General features: G+C 43.5%; 1 protein-coding gene across 6 annotated transcripts in view; it reads right to left on the bottom strand.

Moving 5' to 3' along the window:
* Positions 1-25,343, bottom strand: part of SLMAP (sarcolemma associated protein) — a 239,621-nt gene that overhangs the window by 59,816 nt on the left and 154,462 nt on the right. For 3 of the 6 annotated variants that reach the window (XM_089678751.1, XM_089678750.1, XM_089678753.1), the window contains exons 8-12: positions 22,897-23,037; positions 19,753-19,890; positions 11,585-11,753; positions 11,451-11,501; positions 492-542 (exon numbers count right to left, since the gene is read on the bottom strand). In XM_089678751.1, coding sequence (XP_089534877.1) covers positions 492-542; positions 11,451-11,501; positions 11,585-11,753; positions 19,753-19,890; positions 22,897-23,037 — 550 coding nt within the window. The remainder of the gene's footprint in view (positions 1-491; positions 543-11,450; positions 11,502-11,584; positions 11,754-19,752; positions 19,891-22,896; positions 23,038-25,343) is intronic. The other 3 variants (XM_089678755.1, XM_089678752.1, XM_089678754.1) reach the window with 1 other exon arrangement.

Here is a 25,343-nt window from a genome sequence, read left to right as displayed (position 1 = left end):
TTCCATTTTTCTCTAACTAGAGACCACTTTACATTTATTACACATTACAGCACATTAAAAGATAGTGAAGGGGTGTATTCATGGCCAGAAAATGTGGTACAAAAGGTCCAACCACTGTAGTCAGATATTTCCAGTTTTGCTCAGGCTAATTCTGGGCGTGCAGTTTATCTACACAGAAGGTGACTAGAATGGCCAAAGCGCACTTCTCATGAGTTGGTGGAGTTACTAGATCAGAGTGGTCTTGCGGGGGGAGGGGGGGGGGATATCACTTCAACTCACAAAAACACCCTCTCTGTATGCAGGTAAACTCCATTTAACAAATGCAATTACTTCCATACTGCACTGCGAATATAGGGAAACACTAGGATCCCATTAGTAAACTAAGGTACATGAACGGTGGATTAACTCTGTATGTCATCCAATTGTTAATGAATTTTTGAAATGGGAAAAATGTTAATGTGTTAAAAGAAATATATGCAAGCAGCACATACCTTTATCTGCATTGCCATTGATTTTAGGTATGAAGTCATCAACTTGAATGCCTGTGATCACAAAAGTTGATTAATTTCCATCAAGTCAAGCAATACACATTTTTTAAGCATATCACAAGCAATATTCCTGGTGTAAGAGAATCAAACTTAATGCATTACAACAGTGCCATCTGCTGAAACTGATTATGTACTACACTTTTTTTCCCAGCGATAAAAATAGTTTCTTTAGTCTCCTGAATGTATAATGTAGTTCAAAGACACTTAAAGAGAACTGGGGAGGAGAGGGGAGTTAACAGTAATTTCAATATAAACTATTTGTACCTTCAACCTCTGGGGAAGGGGAAAAAAAAAAAAAAAAAGGTACCGGTAGTATAAAGCTTCATGTACATGAGCCTACCCTGACCACAGTAAAACTCAATTGCGGTAAAAGCAGTACAGCGTTTGCGGCACAATTTTTCATTCTCCCGCGGTCAGAACGTTCCCATCCTGAATGCGATTCTTCCACGTTCAGGAGAGGGAGGTTTAACCTCACCTAAACGTGGCAGCTCCTAAACACTGCTAAAAGCCTATGTGTACATGGAAACACAGTCTTTTGAGGAGTTGAGTTTAGGAGCATTGGCAAAAAAAATGCCAAAAGCTTAAAAACTCGAGTTTAGGAGCGGCTCATGTACATGAAGCCTAATAGGGCAGGTTTTCAGAAAAAAAAAAAATCCTGTAGGATCAGGACTGTATGTACAGTACACTATGTAGTACAACGTTTGTGGACACCTGGTCTTCACACCAATATCAGCTTGTTGGTCAACACATTGCAAAACCATCGACATTTATATACAGTTGCCCCAACCACTTTACAGCCTTCACAAATTTTGGAGCATGTTTGGAAATCTGCGCCCATTCAGCATTAAGCACATTTGTGATATCACTTACTAATGCAGGATGTGAAGATCTGGCTTGCAATCACCATTCAACAGAGTTAAGGATAGGATCTGTGCAGGCCACTACTTCCTTCACAACAAGCCAGGTCTTTTTCATGCTGGTTCTGTGCACAAGGGCACGGTTGTGTTGGAACAGAAAAAGGTTCTTCCCCAAACTGTTGCCATAAGGTTTAAAGTGTTCATTTGTTTAAAGCGGAGCTGCACCTGAAAAGGGAAGTTACACTTTAAGGGCTTGTCCCTCACTCCCTGTTAAGGATTGGCACCTTTGGGGAGCAGGTACCAGATTCTGACAGGTACCCACTCCCACTCCAAACGCATAGACATTCAAAAGCAGAAGTTCTCCCGGCTGGGAAGCCACAAGCTGTGCCCATACTGAAGATGCTGGCGCAGTGGACAGAGGATGGACAGTAAGCTCGCCTGCGGTGAGCACACCACTGGACCGAGGGACAGGTGAGTGGCTGTTTTCTTAAAAAAGTCAACTACAGTATTTGTAGGTGCAGACTTATTTTTTTTAAGGGAGACTGGCACACCGCTTTAAAATGTCTTACTAAGCTATCACCTTAATAGTATCCTTCACTGGAACCTCAACTCAAACATTCAATTCAGAGGGGTGTCCACAAACTTTTTACCATATTGTCTATTTCAGAGCATTTTTCAGAGGCAGGGACTAGTGCACAAGTCATAGTTAATCTGTCATGTCTTCATAGCAAAAAGTTACAGAAAAATCTGTCAGTAAAATTAGATTGCAGACTATTTTGCCTTTTTTTAAAGTAGAATTTAAGGCAAAGCTTTTTTTGTTTTTGATGGGGTGGAGAGGGATTAGAACATCTGTCAGGCTTTTACTGCTGTCTGTGCCCTGTTAAGGAGATCCACCCTCTCCATTTGTCCTCTTTACCATTAGCATTGAAAGTGAAGCAAAAGAAAATACAAAAGTTTGGGTTATCCACAGAAAAGTAATAAAAGGGAAATCTTACAATGGAGACACTAGTTCTGGTGACCTGAAGGTCCCCAAGGGATTCCATTAATTTGCAGGGATTTCTTCTCCCTTCCTGTCTGGGACAGGAAGTGAGGGTAAATCTCCAAAATGGGACTGAGAAAGAGAAAAAAAAAAAAAGAAGAAGAAATCTGACAAAGGGTTATAACCCTCTCTTGCTCTAGCCAATATGAACTAAAAAAAAAAAAAAAGTTTTGCTATAGCTTCTACTCTACATGAAATAAGGATAGAATTTGCCCAAAACCATTTTATCTGCCTCAAAATAAAATTAAAAAAAAAAAAAAAAAAAGGAAATATCAGCTTCGATATAGCAACATAAGCTACACTCCTCCCATACTATGCAAAGGGCACTTCCAAGTTTAACAATTAGGCCTCATGGATGCTGAACATTTTTCTAGCTCGCCTAGATATCCCTCCTCCAAAGAGGGGCATTATGGCAGAAAAACCGCTTGGTGCTTGTAAAAGTGTGTAACACGTTATCCACGTCAAGTGTTTGTGTCCCTGATTTTGATAGGTACCGTTCCCACATCTGGTTCAGTTCACCATGGTGAACTGAGCCAGAAGTTTGGCCCCCCTCCTTTCCCCTTAAGTCTTCTGGGACACTTCGCAGGTCCTAGAAGACTATGGAACCAATCACAAGGCACAGCACAACTTGCACATGCGCAGTAGGAAACTGTCCATGAAGCCGCAAGGCTTCACTTCCGGTTTTCCTTACTAGTAATGCCAGGGGAAGAACAAGCCCAGGTGACAACGGTATTGGGACAGGTAAGTGTGCTTATCAAGTGAGCATTTACAGTATTTGTAGCTGCTGACTTTATTTTGGGGATCCTCTTTATTTCACTGGCCAAACTAATAATTAATTCAGGCCATTGAAATTAACGCTCAAGAACTAAACGCACCTAGAATTAATGAGCGTTTAGACTTATCAAACATTTTTTCAGCCAAAGCGCCATTGCTCCTGGATGCACTGGCAGTGGGTTTTTTCCTGCCTTTAAACTCCTCTAAAAGCCTATGTGTACATATGGACACACAGGCCAACATGCAGGGGAGGAAAAAAAAAATAATGAACTCAAGACGCCCCTAGGAGCAGCTGCAAACATCATCCAGTGTGCACGAGGCCTTACAGCAAATGTGTGAACACAGCAAAAGGACTGATTGATGAGAACTCGAAAACTGAAAAGGAAAGACACTGCCTACAGCAAGTAGATTCCAGGTTTCAGTAGGTGAGAGAATTAAATAAGGAATCTGGCACCACATATTTTCTTACATTCCATAAATCAGTCCCAGCAGGTCTGTAAGCAAAAGAACCATTTTAAAAGTATACAAGCACAACCTATCGCCTCCTGTTATAGAACAGCTGCAAAAAATAAGGCCATAGCAAGACATCACAAACTCATCAATCTTCACATCAATGTGTAAACATGGAAAAAAAAAAATCCAGTCTCAGTTTTCCAGATGTTTTCAGGAAACAGTGTCCTCACTTAACCCAACATCTTCATTCAAGTAAATGAGTGTAGATGTGCATGCAACACGGTTTTTGTTCTATGTTGCTACAAAGATTAAAAAATTTGGGTCGAAAGTACAGCAACCCCTAGTAACTTGATTTGCTGCATTCAGAAAAAGAGAGAGAAAAAAAACAAAAAAAACAATAACCAAGTATCCGATGAGCTAGGTGTACTTTAGATTGTTTACTTCGCACAATTTAAAAAGCACAGGGCTTGTAAAGAGACATCACAATAGGTTGTGGTTTTAATGGGTCACAAACCTTCTTTGCTTTCAGGTGAAATGTGCCACTTTATTAGAGTGTGATCTCACTGGAGTTAAGGCGAAGCCCAGTCCTATGCTATGCTCCTGTCCAATAGAAGGTTTACTTGTGGAAAACAAGGGTGATCTTAAAGCAGAAGATATCAATACTCAAGCCTTTACAATTGTCCCTCGTCATGTTCTCCTGCATGCCGGTTTTCAGCAGTCTTCAATGGTCAGCGTGGCATGCACAGGAGCTAGTCATTCCAGCACATATGGATTGGACCAGCTGCTGCAAGCTGAGCAGCGCACATACAGCACAGTTTACAAGACGGTAATTAATGTGAGCAAGAAGGTAAGTGTATTTTACTGCAGAAATAACACTGCATGTCTCTTCTACAAACAACCCTGCCTGCTCACAGTATGTAACAGGAGAACTTTAGTTCCACTTTAATAGACAGAATTTACAAGGTAGTCTGTAAAGTCAAGCCCTCAGTAACAAAATATCATCAGTTTCCTGAAGAGCACACAAAAAAATGCTCCAATAAAAGTAATAGCAGTCATCTCGTGGTGCCTGGTGTTAGAGCTCGTGCACAGCAAACAGAAGGGCAGATGTACCCTGACCTAAAGATTTTTTTATTTTTTTTTTTTTTTTAATGGTTATGCTGCTAGAATTAGTAAATGGATAGGAAATTACATTATATTTACATGTTTTAAGCTTTTTTTTTTTCCTTCTTTTACATATTTCTTCAGCTACTTCCGGGTTACCATGCCTAGGCAAATGATGTCATACATCTTAGGAGTCTTCAGAAGGGGCAGAAGAGTTTATTTAGCTAAACACACCTTCCTGCCTGCATGGCTAAGCTAAGGGAAGATGGATTCCAGGAAGGAAATGCTACCGCCCTTATTCAAAATGGCCACAGCCAGAAGTGCTAGGGCAGTGATGGCGAACCCGTGGCACGCGTGCCACAGCCGGCACGCCGAGCCTTATCTGTGGGCACGCCAGGAGAATCCAGCGGCGCACTGTCTTCCCGGCTGTAGTGTGCGTGACAGCCGGGTCCCAAGTGCGCATGCACAAGAAGCAGTGCTCTTTGTGAATGGTAAGGCGGTACCTGGGACACATGACAGATCCCAGAAGCCGCCGGACCAATCACAAAGCGCAGCGCTTCTCGCGCATGCGCACTGGGCATCCGGCTGTCCGACGAGCGCCCACACTACAGAAGCCGGGAAGACAGCGCGCGGCTGGATCGAGGAACAGGTAAGATAAAAAAAAAAACTCTGCGGAAGTAAGAGCGGGTACCTGTCAAATTCAGGTACCCGCTCCCCCTCCCTCCCCAAAGGTCAGCAGTCATCCCCTGTACTGTCCGCAGTCTCTGGTCATCCCTGTGCTGTCCGCAGTCTCTGGTCATCCCTGTGCTGTCCGCAGTCTCTGGTCATCCCTGTGCTGTCCGCAGTCTCTGGTCATCCCTGTGCTGTCCGCAGTCTCTGGTCATCCCTGTGCTGTCCGCAGTCTCTGGTCATCCCTGTACTGTGTCTGCAGTCTCTGGTCATCCCTGTACTGTGTCTGCAGTCTCTGGTCATCCCTGTACTGTGTCTGCAGTCTCTGGTCATCCCTGTACTGTGTCTGCAGTCTCTGGTCATCCCTGTACTGTGTCTGCAGTCTCTGGTCATCCCTGTACTGTGTCTGCAGTCTCTGGTCATCCCTGTACTGTGTCTGCAGTCTCTGGTCATCCCTGTACTGTGTCTGCAGTCTCTGGTCATCCCTGTACTGTGTCTGCAGTCTCTGGTCATCCCTGTACTGTGTCCGCAGTCTCTGGTCATTCCTGTACTGTGTCCGCAGTCTCTGGTCATCCCTGTACTGTCCGCAGTCTCTGGTCATCTCCTGTACTGTGTCCGCAGTCTCTGGTCATCCCTGTACTGTCCGCAGTCTCTGGTCATCCCTGTACTGTCCGCAGTCTCTGGTCATCCCTGTACTGTCCGCAGTCTCTGGTCATCCCTGTACTGTCCGCAGTCTCTGGTCATCCCTGTACTGTCCGCAGTCTCTGGTCATCCCTGTACTGTCCGCAGTCTCTGGTCATCCCTGTACTGTCCGCAGTCTCTGGTCATCCCTGTACTGTCCGCAGTCTCTGGTCATCCCTGTACTGTCCGCAGTCTCTGGTCATCCCTGTACTGTCCGCAGTCTCTGGTCATCTCCTGTACTGTGTCCGCAGTCTCTGGTCATCCCTGTACTGTGTCCGCAGTCTCTGGTCATCCCTGTACTGTGTCCGCAGTCTCTGGTCATCCCTGTACTGTGTCCGCAGTCTCTGGTCATCCCTGTACTGTCTGCAGTTCTGGTCATCCCTGTACTGTCCGCAGTCTCTGGTCATCCCTGTACTGTGTCCGCAGTCTCTAGTCATCCCTGTACTGTGTCCGCAGTCTCTGGTCATCCCTGTACTGTGTCCGCAGTCTCTGGTCATCCCTGTATTGTTAATTAGTTTGCACTACTGTACGAGTTGTTTTTTCTAAACCAAAAGCTCGATATTCAGGTTTCATTGCAGTGTTGGCACTTTGAAAGAAATAAGTTGGTTTTGGGTTGCAGTTTGGGCACTCGGGCTCAAAAAGGTTCGCCATCACTGTGCTAGGGTGTGTATTTCAAAGTGATTTCTCAATTAAATAAAGCATGGAAACATGGGTGAATGGAGGAGTTTGCTTTGAATATTAAAAATTAATTAAATAGTTTTTGGTTTGTGGTGCTCAGGTGCAGTGTAGTTCTACTTTAATTGCAGCTAATAAGTTTTACTCGACTCTACCCCTTACCCACTCTACCAAATTGTAAACAGAAACCCAACTGTAAAATGAAACCCCTTGTTATGGCAACAGATAATGCTACAAACTCTGAATATTGTCTCTAATGTACCCATGAAATAAAAGATGCTTTTCAGTCATTCTTGCTGGCACCTACCAAAAACTGATATGACAATGGTGAAGGGACTGATTAACCACTGATGCAAAGTTTTCACATGAAAGCAGCACATAAAGATAATCTAATAGGCTGCTACAGAAGTGGTTTCCTTTTTTTATATTCTATGATTTTGTTTTTAGCTGAACTCCAGGCAAAAAAAAAAAATTTAAGAGTATTTTACCTGCTAAATGTCCTGAAATTTACAAAGGCTTGTTACACAGCTCAGCCCTATCTATCAAGGCAGAAAAACAGATTTTTGTCTGCTGCAGTTAAGAAAAACTCACAGGTCTTGTTCCTCTGTGTGCAACTGGACAGTAAAAAGGAGTTCATCTCTATAGCTCTGATCTTTCATACGATTAGCGTGTTATCAGCACATGACCACAGCAGCACAGCTAATTGGCTCCTTGTGCTGCTTCTCCCTCCCCCAGTCTAAGTTCCACTTTACAGGGACTGGATGAGGCCAGTCAAATTCAGGTGCTTAAACGACTTACACAAAAATACATTTACTGATATATTAATGAACACAATGTTGCATTAATCTTTTATATCGGTTTAGAGTTCAGCTTTAAAGCTGAACTCGTGTTATGAATATTTTTGCATACATTGGTCCAGCTTGGACCAAGTATGCATATCTCAGACTGCTATGGAAGCTGCAAATCACTGTACTAGCTGGTACTGCTACAGTGATAGAGATCATCCAGGTCCTGTGCCAAGCAGTTTTTCATTTGCATAGTAACCACATCGGGTCACTTGCTCAGCCCTATCACATTTACAGAACACATTGCAATTTTTTTTTTTTTTTTTTTTTTAAATGAATACACGGCATTCTCTTACTGGACAAGGTGTAGAAGTGAGGTCGATCTCCACCTCCAAGCAGAGAATACCCTGTACGCGCTGACAAAATACAAGGTGTTCTGTGTATCTACACAGACCAACCATAACATTATGATCACTAACAAGCAAATAGCATTGTTCAGCTTGTGACAATGGCACCTGAAAGTGTGTGGGATATATTTGACAGCAAGTGAACAAGCTATCCCTGAAGTTTATGTGTAGAAAGCAGAAAAAGAAAATAGCAAGTGTAAGGATTTGAGTGACTTTGACAAGGGTCAAATTGTAATGGCTAGATGACTGGGTCAGAGCAACTCTAAAAATGCAGCTCTTGTGGGATGCTCCCGATCTGCAGTGGTTAGGACCTAGAAAAATGAGTCCAAGGAAGGAAAACTGGTGAACAGCCAATAGGGTCATGGGCAACCAAGGTTCATTGATGCAATTGGGGAGCAAAGGTTGCCCATGAAGTCTGATCCAATAGAAGAGCTACTGTAGATCAAATTGCTGAAAAAACACACAGAACATCTCAGTTTGCCCATGTTGACCCGTGTCCACAGCCAAAAGAACCTGCAATGTACATATGGACATGTGAGCATCAGAAAAGGACCACGGAGCAATGGAAGAAGGTGGCGTGGTCTGATGAATCATGTTTTCTTTCACATTATGTGGATGGTCAGGTATGTGTGTATGTAGCTTACCTAGGAAAGAGACAGCACCAAGGTGCATTATGGGAAGAAGGCAAGCCAGCGGAGGCAGCGATCTGCTACTGACAACATGGTGCCAGATATCACAGCATACCTTCAGAAGTCTAGTGGAGGACATGTCTCAATGGGTCAGGGCTGTTCTGGTGGCAAATGGGAGACTAACTCAATTATAGGTGAGTGGTCATAATGTTATGATTTGATGTTATGTTTGATCGGTGTATGCAATAAAATTCATACACGGGTGAGGAAAGAAAGTAAACCAGGTCTACTTATTGTTTCAGGTTAGAAGCCACTGACGTTTGGGGAACTAACATTTTCAGAAATTTCTCCCTTGTAATCAGGGAAATTACAGGGCAATGAACCAAGTGTCTTGCAATGATGAGCATTTGTCTAAATATATATTGTAGTGTTGTAAAAATAAAAAAAAGCAAGCATGAATTGAAACCATGAGCAAGTCTCTACAGCAGTAGTCGTATTCCATAAAGGTATATGGAGTCCGAATATTGGCTGAACAAGTGAAAGCTGTAATAAGAATTATATCACTCATAGGGAATATATAACTCACCATGGCGATTCTGAGCTTGGGTTTAGAAATGTATCCTATACACCACAGAACAGTAGTGGCCCATGCAATATTTGTTGCTAGACTCACACTAACTAGGCCAGTGGAAATCACCCGAAGTTTCAAATGTATCCAATATCATTAATAGATTAAATTTCCCATGTCAATATGAAATGATGCTGGCTAAAAAAAGAATTTAAAACAGCAAAATTTATGAAACAATGGCGAATATGGGTTTCCCACCCTAAAGCTTGTCAACATGTAAAGTAGTATAATAGGACTTATAGTGAATGCAGGGTCCTGGGTTTAGTAACACTTTATCTGGTTTCCCACAGAACATGTTAGTGCAACTATTTTAGTAAATATAAACTGCTAAATACCTTTACTCATCAGCAGTATATAGCAGGCTTGTGTCTTCTATCAGTGTCCGGCAGAACACTGGTTAATCCTCTAGGAGTTTCAATTCTGCTCTGACTGTCCTGTGAGGCTGCATAACTCCTGACCCTCTGTCTGGACAGTGCTGACTGGCCCTGTGCTGATCACATGCACCCTCTAAAGAAGGGAAAAAAAAAAACCCTCTCCAGCAATACACACTAAACTGAGCATGTGCAGAGTGACTCCTAGAGCTCTGTACTATAAGCAGATGAATTTGGGACAGTAAAAGAAGAAGAGGACAATAGAAAACAGGATCCTTTTTTACAGCATGCAGATTTTAACCCCTTCGGTTTCACAGTGAGTATAACCGGCATGCTTTACTGCATATACAGACTAATTTTACTGATGTGGATTTAGGCATACACTAATCCCTTATCTATTCCATATGTGCCAGCAGGCTGTATTAGAAAGTGTAGCTTTCTTTAAATAACACTTGCAATGAACTTTTTTTCTGTTTTCTAATTACTTAGACCTAGTCAGATCCTATTTGGGGTGACAGTTACAATTAATGGTCTGGTTGTATAAGCCTTTATTATACAAGTATGTTGACTGGATATAAATGCATTAACTTATTATATAGACGTTGTAAAGGTTGGAAATGCTTTATCCTTTGTAGTTTAATCTTTGATATTTCTTTATTGTAATTACTTAATTTCAATAAAAAGTATTTTTAAAAAAGCTGTAATAATATCATAATTATCATAATTCTTGTTTACATTTGAATTCCTCCCAATTAAAACACTTTTGGGTTTGCTCAGAGCATCTGCCTCCAAGGGCCGTAGAAAGACCTTCCATTTTTTGGATGTCATTCACCCTGGTGAACCATTGTTTTAAGGACGGCAGACAGATTTGTGTCCAGGAACTCGGGAAGCAAGCCTTGACGGCATTCAAGAGGTGCATTACTAGCGACTTCTTGAATTTCTTCTGATATATAGCAACTGGCATTTTTACAAGAAATCAGCAACTCTAGCCTCCATATTTTGCTCAGCACAGATGTCCTTTACTAGGTTTGTTAATCTAGAAAACTGTAAGACAGTCCCTAACCCCTGTAATTGTTATAAGCTTCAAAATGCAACAAACTGTTAGGTTGTTTAATATCAAGACTAGGAACTCTGAGCAAAATCTATCTCTGTAAGGTACTGTATGCTATATATTTCAGCTGTGAAGCTCCCCTGTCCCACCACATGAGCAAGAGGAAAAAAAGACTAACACCCAGCTCCAGCTTGTGTCTAACCAGCCCCTTTCCCTCTCTTTATACATTCTCTAATTCCTGCAGTCCTCAGGTCAGTCATTATGTCATGGGTACTTCCTCTTCTCCTCTGGCAGTGGCAGACCTTACCACTGAACACAGTGGTGCTAACATAATAAAGTGTGAATGAATACCATTCTGTACATTACACTTTAAGCCCAGGCAGATGTTATGATGCATCCCCTAGGGCTGTGTTCATGACAGCCTGGGCACACAGAAGTGGACAGGATGGCGCTGGCAGTCATTTAATAAGGAAGAGGACCGGTGATGATGCACATAGCAGTAAGTCTGCAGGGGACAGTGCCAGAAAGGTAGTGAATATGTAATGCATCTTTGTTTGGCAATTTAGTTTTCTTAATAAAGGGGGGTACAGAGTAGCACACAGATGGGGCATTGGGATCCACTGTTAAGATGTGCTATTCCATTTTTCAAAGCAATTTTAAAATGGTAACAAGCAACTGATGAACCTTTTAAAACAAATATTAATTCAATTATAAACTGAGGTATCGTAGAGGGTCCTAATGTAGCACCAACAATTTTGTTCCTATCTACACATAGCACTTACCCAGACTGTTGTGATCCTTAAGTGTTTTCTCCTGAAGCTGTTCTAAGCGTACTGCAAGCAGAATTCCAAAAATAAAAAAAAATGCCAAACAAAAAAAAAAATTCAAAAGCAGAAAGCGGAGTCTTGGAGCTCACCTTGTAACGCAGTGAGACGCTCATTGGTGAAATCATTGTCCGCCTGTAAGGCCTCAATCTTTGCCTGGAGTTCCTGCTCCTTCTCCTCCATCTCTTCAATCTTCAGTTGTAATTCTTTCTTCTCTGCAAGCCCCTTCTGCTGTATTTCATCTTGCCTTCCTTCAGCTGCCTGTAACGAGGGAGTGTTGCAAGTGACTGAAACTGCATTACTGTTCAGATATAGGATAAACTGCAGTCACAAAATGAAACTTTCACTGACCACTCAGAATGACACAACAGTAAGCGCTACAGATGCACACTTTTATCAATACTATAGGGATCTGAGGTGGAGAGCCACATAAGTATTGTAATATTCATACAGCGCAGAGACTCAATTGGTGTTCTATATAATGGTCCTAGCAGAAAAAAAATTTAGTACATAAAAAAAGAGGCTATACATTTGCTACAGAAGCCATGCTGTAATTTCATGTTCTTAAAAATTCTTTCCAATCTTGAGCTACTGTAATTTGCTGTAAAATTCAATGCAATATGGCTATCTGGAGGAGATCTGTATACCGCTGGTGTACAGAATGGCCTCTGAAATTTAATTTCCTCTATGTACAATTGGCTCTCTGATTTTCCCAGAAGTCAGCACTAAGTTAGGTCAAATTGTAGGCACCCCCTGCAATAGGAATTTCAGTTTTGGTATGATACTCCCCATGGGTTTATTTCCTCTAAAGGAAGAGTCCCTGCCGCTTTTAGCATTAGAACAATCAGATTGCACCAACTGATAATGAACCAGTCCCTCCCATTCGGAATCATTCTGCAATCAGTCACTAACCTCACTAACACCCCGTTCCCTCTCTCTGATCACAACCTGATCACCTTCTCTATCTCCTCGTCCTCCAACGCCTACCCCTCCAAATGTCACACTACTACCAGCCGTAACCTCCGCAACCTTAACCCTGCCCCCCTCCACTCTGCAGCTGATCAACTCCACGACCGCATCCTCCCCCTGTCCTGCCCCGACTTGGCTATGACTGCCTACAACAACGCGCTGTCAGCAGCCCTTGACTCACTAGCGCCTTTAACCACACGCAACATCAGACTCCGACCGCTCCAGCCCTGGCAGACTGATCACACCAAAACCCTCAAACGACGCAGTCGTGCCCTGGAGCGACTATGGCGCAAAACAAAATCCCAACAAGCTTTCACCTGCTACAAATCTGCCTTCCGCACCTACACCTCCTCCCTCCACGCAGCCAAACAGGCCTACTTCTTGACCCTCATCAAGACCCTCTCCTCCAATCCTCGCCGACTCTTCTCCACCTTCAACTCTCTACTCTCTCCACCCCCACCTCCACCCAGCACCTCACTCACCGCCCTTGAGATTGCCAATCACTTCAAAAACAAGATTGACACAATTCGCAAGGACATTGCCGCAACTCACACGCCCTCTCAACCCGTCCCCTCTCACACAGCTACCCCCTCATCCCCCCTCCCCCTTGACATTACCCGCAGGGACTTCGTCACTGCTCAAACTCCCTCCAACCCCGTTCCCCCTCACTCAGCTACCCCCTCATCACCCCTCTCCCACGGCCCCACCACTGCTCTGACCTCCACTCCCACCCCACCCTACATTCCTCATACTGAAGCTCCCCCAACACTCCACACCTTTGACCTTACTACCATCGAGGAAGTCTCCAAGTTCCTCTCTGATGCCCGCCTCACCACCTGCCCCCTCACAATTCCTACGACCTCCTTCCCCCTCCATCCTACGCTCCCTCACCCACATCTTTAATCTCTCCCTCTCCTCCGGCACTTTCCCCTCCCCACTGAAGCATGCACACATCACCCCCATACTTAAAAAGCCCTCCCTGGACCCCAATGACCCGAACAACCTCAGACCCATCTCCCTGCTCCCACTTACATCTAAACTCCTCGAGCGCCTCGTCTACACCCGCCTATGCTCTCACCTCAACAACAACAACCTCCTCGATCCCCTACAGCAGCGGTTCTCAACCTGGGGGTCGAACGACCATTTCCCAGGGGTCGCCTAAGACCATCGGAAAACACATATTTCCGATGGTCTTAGGAACCGAGACACCGTTGCTCTGTCTCGCGATCTGTGGGCGGGATGATATGCTGCCCCTGTAACCTGGCCACACCTCCGGGATCACTCAACAGCTCCGCCTCCTCGCCGCTGATTGGCCACCGGAACTGTAGCTCAGGAGAGGCACACAGGCGGCCAATCACCGGCGAGGAGGTGGAGCTTGGAGAGGAGGAGCCGAGCGCCAGAGCGCGCAGATCGAAGAAGATCGAGGGAGCTGCAGGAGCGAGTGAAGAGGAGAGCGGCCAGAGAAGGAAGACAGCTGACAGGTAAGTGCAAATTTTGCTTCTGCAGGCTGTAGATGGGAGAGGGAGAGAGCGAGCCCAGGCTGGAGCAGGGGTCAGCAAGGTAAGTATCATTGGTGTCAGTGGAAGGGATAGTGCCCCATCATTTGTGTCACTAATACCAACGATGGGGCACTATTCCTCCCCCCACTGACACCAACGATGGGGCACTATTCCTCCCCCCACTGACACCAACGATGGGGCACTATTCCTCCCCCCACTGACACCAACGATGGGGCACTATTCCTCCCCCCACTGACACCAACGATGGGGCACTATTCCTCCCCCCACTGACACCAACGATGGGGCACTATTCCTCCCCCCACTGACACCAACGATGGGGCACTATTCCTCCCCCCACTGACACCAACGATGGGGCACTATTCCTCCCCCCACTGACACCAACGATGGGGCACTATTCCTCCCCCCACTGACACCAACGATGGGGCACTATTCCTCCCCCCACTGATACCAACGATGGGGCACTATTCCTCCCACTGACACCAACGATGGGGCAGGGCACTATTCCTTCCACTGATACCAACGATGGGGCACTATTCCTCCCACTGACACCAACGATGGGGCACTATTCCTCCCACTGACACCAACGATGGGGCACTATTCCTCCCACTGACACCAACGATGGGGCACTATTCCTCCCACTGACACCAACGATGGGGCACTATTCCTCCCACTGACACCAACGATGGGGCACTATTCCTCCCACTGACACCAACGATGGGGCACTATTCCTCCCACTGACACCAACGATGGGGCACTATTCCTCCCACTGACACCAACGATGGGGCACTATTCCTCCCACTGACACCAACGATGGGGCACTATTCCTCCCACTGACACCAACGATGGGGCACTATTCCTCCCACTGACACCAACGATGGGGCACTATTCCTCCCACTGACACTAACGATGGGGCACTATTCCTCCCACTGACACCAACGATGGGGCACTATTCCTCCCACTGATACCAACGATGGGGCACTATTCCTCCCACTGACACCAATGATGGGGCACTATTCCTCCCACTGATACCAACGATGGGGAACTATTCCTCCCACTGACACCAACGATGGGGCACTATTCCTCCCACTGACACCAACGATGGGGCACTATTCCTCCCACTGACACCAACGATGGGGCACTATTCCTCCCACTGACACCAACGATGGGGCACTATTCCTCCCACTGACACCAACGATGGGGCACTATTCCTCCCACTGACACCAACGATGGGGCACTATTCCTCCCACTGACACCAACGATGGGGCACTATTCATCCCACTGATACCAACGATGGGACACTATTCCTCCCACTGACATCAGTGATGGGGCGCTAGTCCTCCCACTGCAAAATTACAGTTCTGAAGTAGCAACGAAAATAATTTTATGGTTGGGGGTCACCACAACATGAGGAACTGTATTAAGGGGTCGCGGCATTAGAAAGGTTGAAAACCACTGCCCTACAGTCTGGCTTCCACCCCCTACACTCCACCGAAACCGCCTTACTCAAACTCTCCAACGACCTTCTAACCGCCAAAGCTAATGGCCACTATTCAGTGCTCCTACTCCTTGACCTCTCTGCGGCCTTCGACACAGTCGACCACCCCCTCCTCCTCAAAATACTACACTCCCTCGGCCTCAGAGATTCTGCTCTCTCCTGGCTCTCATCCTACCTGTCACAACGCTCTTTCAGCGTTACCTATAATGCTACCACCTCCCCCTCACTCCCCCTCTCTGTTGGGGTCCCTCAAGGCTCTGTCCTTGGGCCCCTTCTCTTCTCCATCTACACCTCCTCCCTTGGCCAACTCATACACTCTCACGGCTTCAACTACCACCTCTATGCCGACGACACACAAATCTATCTCTCAACCCCCCACCTCACCCCCTTGGTCTCTGCCCAAATCACACACCTACTGAGCGACATATCAGATTGGATGTCGCTCCACTTCCTTAAACTGAATCTCTCCAAAACCGAGCTCCTTGTCTTTCCCCCAGCCCGAACCCCACCCCCCATTGACTTCTACATCACATCCAACAATGCCAATATCAAACCCGCTCTGCAGGCCAGAGTACTTGGTGTCATTCTGGACTCCAACCTATCCTTCCAGCCCCAAGTCCAATCTTTAACAAACTCGTGCAGACTCCACCTCCGCAACATCGCCAAAATCCGCACGTTCCTAACCCCAGAAACCACTTAACAGCTCATCCACTCCCTCATCATATCACGACTCGACTACTGCAACTCCCTCCTCACTGGCCTGCCTCACCGCTGGCTATCCCCGCTTCAGTCGATCCTGAATACGGCTGCCAGACTCAGTCACCTTTCCAACCGCTCCATTTCCGCCACCCCCCTCTGCCAATCCCACTGGCTTCCGATTGCGCAACGGATCAAATTTAAAATCCTAACACTGACGTACAAAGCTGTCCACCATACTGCCCCGAACTACATCACCGACCTAATATCCAAGTACCGCCCAGCACGCACACTACGCTCCTCACAAGACCTCCTTCTCTCTAGTTCCCTGGTCTCCTCCTCCCATGCCTGCCTCCAGGACTTCTCCAGGGTGTCACCCATCCTCTGGAACTCCCTTCCCCAACCCATCAGATTATCACCTACTCTCCTCTCCTTTAGGCGCACCCTGAAAACCCATCTCTTCAGGGAAGCCTACCTCACCCCCTGCTAACTTGCTGACCTCCTTCACTCTTCCTACCACTCCATCCCCCACAGCTATCTCCTCCTGTACCACTATCCCATCCCTTCTAGATTGTAAGCTCGAAAGAGCAGGGCCCTTGATCCCCTCATGTTTTGCATTGCATTGGTATTGTTCTGTCACATGTTCTGTCCCCCTTGTAATGTACAGCGCTGAGTGAACTATTGGCGCTTTATAAATACTGTATAATAATAATAATCAGTCTGGAGAAATAGCTATTTTTTAGAGCAACAAAAATTAGGAATCTGCTAAAATGTTGGTTAAAATCCCTGCAATGTATATCACACAAAGGGGATTGTGTTTTTTGTTTTTTTCAACAAAATTAGAGCTACTCTTTAAATTGAACCCATTAAACTAACAGTATATTTTTGAGCGGGGTAAGAAAATCATAACACATGCGAAAACCCACTCAAGCATGGTAAGAGAAGACAAACCACATGCAATGTCCTCTTTGCCAACACAAATGAGGAATTCTGAAATTTATATATGAAAATTATATATAAAAATTGTGGTGTGTTTATCAAGAGGAACTAAAAATGAGAGATTTGAACATTTTCTAAAATTATAGGAAGGCCTAGATATCTTTATTGTTCCAAAGAAGTATTCAATAAATCCACCTTTTGTCTTTAAAGTGCACATATGGCAATAACAGTAACAATGAACTGCTCTAACTTCTCTTTTGGCCTGGTAAATGCACCATTGGAAGCGGTTTATTATACATGTTTGATAATTGCAAAAAAATACCTGTTATTGGAAATTCATAGCCGCCCTGTGTTCTCTGCAGAATTCCTGTGTTATCTCAAAGAGAACCCCTAGTTCTTACCTTGGGCTTGAACTGATTATCCTTTATGCTGTGGGTCTGAGCATGGCAGTGAATGAGCAGTTTAGCAAAAAGACACTGGGCAGGGCTGACACTGCTCTATACAAAAAAATGCTGTATGCTATCCACTCATAAGAGAACTTAAAGTAGAAATTTAGGCTATACAACACAGCACCTATTAAATGCCACCTCCCCATTGCTCCCCACTGTGCTGCATACATTTGGGCATAAATGGAAATTTAAACTTTTTTTGCAATGCAAATCCAAGTGTTGTGTGCAGAGCAGACAATGGGGGTAAATACCATAGAACAGTGAAATCACCTACCGGCGCCCACTGCTCTAGGCATTGTCAAAGGGAGGAAGAGAACTACATCCCATCAGGTGCACATCGCTTTGCAATCACATGACTGCATAGAAAAGGGTTAAAAAAAAAAAAAAGTAGTATTTAAATTGTGATTTATGCTAAAATGTATGCAGCACAATGGGGAGCAGTGGGGTGGCAGTGTCTAAAACATGGGGAGTTGTATAGTCCAAGCGTCTACTTTAAACGCTGAGGGCATTTCTGGCAAATCATTGGGTGTTCTTCCATCCTTGCGGGGTCTTTAAACAGAAAAATCATGTGCGAAAGAGCATGTATTGCAGGAATGTAGATCGCTTTTTTACCTTGACATACCGTTTAGTTTCTTCTGAAAAAAATAGCAGTGCAACTTCAGTGCCTTGAGCCTCAAAACTGTAAATCTTACAGTGCGAGTTTCCCCCACCAGTCACAGGCTGGACAGTTCTGACATAAGAAAATCACTGTCTGTACCAAGATGGAAGCCTCTACACAGAGGGACAGTGCAGAGCAAAGAAATCAAAGTCTGTAATTGGAAAAAGATCACCTGCATGAATTCTACAGACAACACTGGGGACTAGTCTTGACTCCCTCTTCTTTTTTTCAGGTCCAGTTTTCACAATAAAGGCCCTCTTTAAATTACCACTAAATTTTAATACAATAGATCACAACTACTATTCATGCAAGGGTTTGTAATGGAGTTCAGGGGAAAAGAGTACATAGCACAGGTGCTAAGCTATAATTATCCTTCTACATAATAAAGGGTAAGCTGATCACTCTTCACTTGTAAAGGAAACTCTCAGAGGGTGGCTTCTGACCTCCAAGTACAATTATGGTGACCCTACAAGATTCACTGTCACAAGTGACATATGGAGCTGAACTGTTCAGATCCTTTTCTGAATACCAAGGTCTATGGCCCAAGAGGAAAAGCATGTCTTTTAGTGAGTATATTACATTGTCTACAATGTCATGTACCTTAACATTTCAGCTAAAATTTTACAATTAAAAAGCATTAGTATATGCAAACAAAGCAGTCACCCACAAGTGCATTGCCAAATCAAGGTTTTAACAGGACAGTGAAACATGACCTTGCCATGTACCATATGGCAAATGTGTAATACTAAACCTTTTCTCAACCACACCAGATCACATCTTTCTCAAGCAGCTGCGCTTCAGCATGTACTTGAAATCCATCATGTTCTATTTAGTTCTGTGAATTACTTACAGTCAGGTCCATAAATATTGGGACATCGACACAATTCTAACATTTTTAGCTCTATACACCACCACAATGGATTTGAAATGAAACGAACAAGATGTGCTTTAACTGCAGACTGTCAGCTTTAATATGAGGGTATTTACATCCAAATCAGGTGAACGGTGTAGGAATTACAACAGTTTGCATATGTGCCTCCCAAACTATATAAGCGCGTTGGACATCTCAATCTAAAACATTGGTTTCGGATGAGACGACTTGTCTCATAATCAGTGGTCCAATTCATTATAGAGGTGTTCAAATGCATCGGGCCGCTTGAGTTCCTCCACACCAAACTTGTCAAACCATGTCTGTATGAAGTCAGCTTTATGAAAAGTCAAACTGGATAAGAAAAGAGCCTATCCAAGCTGCTGCGAAAAGGCTGGAAACACATAATTGTATAAAATGTCTCCAAATGCTGTATCATAACTAGAGCACATCACTGGAAACAACTGAATGAAATAATCTGGAACAGCGTCCACATACTTGTGGCCATATAACATATACACAGAGAGAATGATGACCAGTTAAAGTTACACCAGTGTAATCTCAAGTTAAATTTTTCAGGTTAATAGACTGTCCATACTAATTTCTGAGATAAATATCATAAGTTTCAGTCATTAAGAACACTAGTTTAAAAAAAAAAAAAATTACCTTTAGTTTGTCAGCAAGATCTTTAATTTCATTTACTGCGCCATTGTATTTGTTGGCCAGTTCTCGCAGTTCCTCTTGTGTGCGTTCGTTCATCTCCTTCAGGTGGGTACATTCATCTTCTGTGTTACTTAAACTTCTCTGCAATTGCCAGACAAACATTATGCTCCTCAGTTAAATTTCACTTACAATTCATCATCCCATGGTCTACTTTAGCAATAAAGCGTTTGTTTCAAAGCAGTGCTGAGCACGTATAGGCTAGGCAACTAAGCCCTTACTCTTATACATATTGCTATGTGATTGGCATTCAGTCTAAGGATTCCATCTTGCCTACCAAAGATTTGTAATGTTCAGCTGGTTTTCACTGCAGTAGTAGCAAAGCTTGGCAAAGAAGAAAACCCCACCTAGGTCAGGAGACAGAATATTTGTAGTCCTTGATCTTTACACCTACTTTTTTGTGGCTCTCCTAACTAATGCCCATAATTGTGCTCTCTCTGACAACTCCAAACACCTCTCCGTTGTTCTGGAAGCTGCCTATACATGCTCGAACTTGCTTTTAGAGGGCCAAATGCTCTCCATCGCTCCCCTTACCACCTCCATGAAAGTGGTACTTAAAGCCTGGTGTATAACCATGCCTAAACACTCTGATTCTACTATTCCTTGGTCTCCCTTTACACCGCTTTGGTGTAACCCCTCCCAGTGGGCCTCTTGGGGCATTAAAATTCACAAACACATCTGCGAGGGGGAGGGGCATGGACACGTTTGACACGTTGAAAGGGAGATTTGACCTGCCCAACTCCTTCTTTTGGTTCCTGCAGCCTATAATTCTCAATCTGGCACTTTGAGGGTGCAATTGCTTCAGGATGACCTGGAGTTGCTCCTATGTGACTACTCCTTGTATAAGCCACTGTCCATGATTTACAAGGATCTCATGCCCTCTTTTCCTGCTGGCCTGGAATGCATGTACCCCAGTTGTAGGCAGAGGGGCTGGAGCTGGATGGAGAGGATTGAGAGGACATTTAGAAATACCCTTTTCTCCACTTAGAGACAACCACAGATAGGTTGATCCAATTCAAATAACTTCATAGGGCCTATTTCACTACGCAAAGGCTGCATAGAATTTATCCAGGGACTTCTCATTGCTGGAGATGCGGGAGGGACTTGGTTGACTTTATGCATGCTTTCTGGGAGTGTCCCCAGGTGCAGGCCTTCTGGTCTGAAATCACAAGGTTTATTACTACTCTGACTACTATCCCCATTCCTGTCACAGTTTGCGACTGTATATTAGGACTTTTGGACTTCTTGGCATTTACTATGGCCACTTTTTTACACCAGGAAGGCCATTACATTCAAAATGGTAGTCAGATAAGGCTCCCACTTAGGCAATGGTCAATTCAGTAATTGCTCTTTAAAAAGTAACTTATCTCTCCCGTGGTTGACCCAAGAAATTTGAAAACGTATGGGATATATGGCTTAATTTCTCATCTACGACTGAGTCTGTCTGATCTCACATCTTACCCCACTGGTTCTGGTGTTCATGCGCCTTATTTACATTACTGAGGATTGAAAATGTGGTCTTAGGCCCCCTACTTTGGAGTCACCAACTATAAAAAAGGGAGTTGCCTCTTTATTCCATCCCTTATCCTTGATGGTTTTTCTTTGCTTATGTCATTCAAGTTGTCCCTAATTTTTGCTAATGTTATACTTCAGTTGAATATTTGTCTCCTAGTGCCTACGATTGCCATGTTGTTATGAAGGGGACTACAGGAGATGGGTATCAAAACAAATTGAGGTACATTTAACAATTTATAGATTTTTTTTTTACTGCACACTTATGCTATGGAGCACTGTGGTAGTTCATTGATTGTCCCTGTCAGTAAATCTGCTTGCCTGTACATCCCGTAAGGGCAAGCAGATATAATGACAGGTCTGCAGGAGACCTGCATGGCACCAGCGATCTGCTGATCAGTGGTGCAATGGTTTACAGGCCCCTGCAACAAAAAAAAATAATAAAAGCACATTTATTACCTGCAAAAAAAATCTGCATCTATTTTTTGGTCAAAAGGTGAACTTATCCTTTAAACTGAAAATGCAATAGTTCTTTAAAGAGCTGTCACTAAGAGATGAAAAAAAAAAATACAGTTGATAAGAAAAGCCTAGACAATTTTCAGTTAATAAGCGACCCAAAGTAGAAACAAAATCACATTGTATGCTTCTCTCATTTATTAAATTGCAGATACCACCACAGTCTCCCTACACATCTGGGCCCTCATTTTGCTGACACTTCCACTTCTTCATGTAAGCAGAGTGCACTTTTCTAATCGGCAAAAGCACTTATTTGATGCTTGGCCAGAGGTAGCTAAATAATGCCAAACACAGACCCCCATGCTCGGCTGAAGGTACATCTCTTTTAAACTGCAGTCTGAAGTCTAAAACCCCATCTCATATGCATTTTGAATTTAGGCTCATTCGGAGGGCAGAATATATATGCCGTAAGGCTCTAGCTTTCTTTTTGGCATCTCTCTTACATTGGTTGCGCCATATGATCACCTGTATCATTTTCTGAATGGTTTTAAACCTGAAGCTGTGGGACTGCAGAATCAGCAGTTCCCTGATTTCAAGTATTACTCTTCATAGCTCTTAGGGACAGTGTATCCATCTTGAGTCACGTGACAAAGGGCAGCTGTTCCACCCAAAAGCACTGTGGAATGCCTGCTGAATCCAGCTTTACCTAGTTTTAGCTGTTGACATATAACACAGATTAAACTAAAGATACACCGAGTGAGATTTTAGAATTTAGCATTGAAACAATGTTTCCTTGATGGCATTTCACTAAGTTTACTTTCTGGAATTACTCTTTAGAGAGAAACTAAAATATAATGCTTTAATACTTCTAAAAGACGACATTTTGTCCATCTTTCCCTATCCTCAATTGCGTCATTATATCTACTACAGTTTGGCAGGACTGCTTTAAACACAGGCATCATTGTTGTATCTGTATATTTGCTCAGTACATATTGGTTGAAAGGTGGATTAGGATTTTACATAATTGAAAGGGGTTCAGTGCACTCTGTGCCATTTCTCTGAATGTAAAGTGTTGGTACAGTGTAACACAGTGACAGAGTTCTGATTAAACTAAGTGATTACCTCCACTTCAGAAAGCTTCCGCACCACCTCGATCTTTTCTTGTAAAACTCGCCTCAAAGACTCTTTGGCTGTTGTCTCATAGTTGTGTTTGTCTTCTTGTAATGCGATTAACTCTTTGCGAATGCCATCATCTGTCTGATTCTGCAAAATAAAAGACATTTCTGTATTACGGCAAATTTTCAGACAATATGGGACTCAAGATCACAAAGAGCTATGCGTTAAAGTTCTGTTTGTTTAATTTACTAGCCTGGAACCAATGAAAATTGACCATACAATTACAAACACTATATCCATAAAGACACCAGCAGATAGTATTTTATTTTCTCAGCATGGTTTACTTATCCTTATATCATAGACTACCATAATTTTCCCTAGGATCCCAAAACAAAAATGCAATAAATAAATCACATGTAGCTGTATATCTGACGTTGTTTATACAATATGTTAAAGCCCAACTCCAAGGTCTTGGACAGAATGGAAAAGGGTTAGAAACACTGCTTGCAGCTAGTGTTGCCCCTGTGGAGCTTTTTCCGTTACTTCCCTTAGGACAAGAAATGATAGGAAATCTATCTAATGGGGACACAGACAGTGAAACCACTACTTCTTCAGTAAAATTAGGAAGGGTTGGAACATTTGCCATGTTATCATTAGTGTCCCCGTCTTCCCATTCCAGTGACAACTGTTTCAATAAATGCTAATAGATTGGCAGCTCCAAAAGCATGGCCGCCGAAATCCTTCTGAATTGTATTGTAACTATACTGTCTCACTTTATATTGTAAAGCACGGTGCAAACTGCTGGCACTATATGAATCCAGTATAATAATAGACTTGCTCCCACAGGGACAAGAAGTGAAAAATATAGGTTTGGATAAAGTTGAGCTTTAACAGTAAAGCAGCATTTGTAGAAGTAGGAAAGTCAAGTTAAATGGTGTTAAGACTTTTTGGACTTCTACAGGCACACAAAGACTAGTTTATGGTACAGCATTCAAAAGATGCAGTCTAGGGCTGTAACAACTAAAACATAATCAATGAAAATAGTTGTCAACTATTTTCATAATCAATTAGTTGGCTAGCCGATTATTTATAATGCAGAGAGAATGCATTATTTGTTTACATATCAGAAAATACAGTGCAGCACACATGCAGCTCAATACACGGTTCATTCATGCCAGTATACACAGTGCAGCACACATACAGCTCAGTATGGGGCTCTGTGCAGGCAAGATCAGCATCTGAACCCAGATAAGGTTATAGACTGGAGGTAATATAAAGCATTACAACTGAAGTCTCTGTTACTTCGAATTTTGAAAATGAACGTCGATTTGACCCCACTATTAGAAAATCAAACAAACGTTGTTAAAACAACATTTTTAAGCAAAAAATTTGTTTGTATATGGCCAGCATAACAAGTGGCGCAGTGGTGCAGGCTCAAGTAGCTTGTATCAAGTTACTTGCCTATGCCAAAGGAGTCTAAAAATCTGCAAAAATGTGTTTTATTATTTTTTTTTCTCTTTACATAAAAATTTTGATCTGAGTCTGATGGTATGTACCAGATTCAACTTCCTAATAGTATATACATCTCTTCTGTTATTCTCAGCGTGGAATAGATATTTTGCTCCCTAACAATATAGCCGGTTATTTATATTTACCACTGCAAATAGATATTCAAGAATAAGTTACTTTACATACTGTATTAACTAAATTATACAAACATTAAGGTTTTTTTCCGATGAATCAAAATAATAATCGGACAATCGATTATGAAAATAATTGTTGGTTGTAGCCCTAAAGCAGTCAATGCAGTCAAATGCAATGAAGCTTTGTCGTTAGGTGATAATCTCCATTGGGAACAGGTACTGACGTGAGAGGTCTGTGTGTTCTCTAAACTGCTGCAAACCTTTATTCCGGATACATAAATAAAATATAGGGGGATGATCTAGCAGCCTATCTGCTTCACTTATCACTGCAAAGACCTGCATCCCGCTTTTCTGGAAGCAACCTATTGCTCTCCTGCCAAGAGTTCGGTTACACAAAATTGAGGAAATTCACAAAATGGAAGATATGGAAGATATCCTTGCCTCTGCTAATCACAGAGAGAGTTTTCGCAAAACATCGTTCTACTGGACCAACCATTCCTTTTCCGCTCGTTAGATCGCAGACCTCGCCACCTTAATCTGGCTAGTTAGCAGCCCCCACTCTTGGTGCCTTGACAGGTACATTCTGGGAGGCCGCCTCTGCCTGTAAGGGCTGGTGCATGGGACCCCCAGGGTCAAGACCCTGCTTGCACGCCCCCACCACAATTTTTTTTTCTTTCTGTACCCCAGAGGCCAAGAAATATAGCTTTATATATAAGTGAAAAGCAAACCCTGATGATGGAAGAGGGGTCCTTGCTTTTTCTGTGGTTGGAAACCCTCTTGTAGTATATTGATATATTCCGATACTTTTCC

This window comes from Staurois parvus, unplaced genomic scaffold (genome assembly GCF_062004578.1).
Source record: "Staurois parvus isolate SC_StPar_1 unplaced genomic scaffold, SC_StPar_1.0 ptg000209l, whole genome shotgun sequence".
Lineage (NCBI taxonomy): Eukaryota > Metazoa > Chordata > Amphibia > Anura > Ranidae > Staurois > Staurois parvus.
The sequence above is the reverse complement of the archived record's forward strand: the minus strand, read 5'-3'. Positions and strand labels throughout refer to the sequence as shown.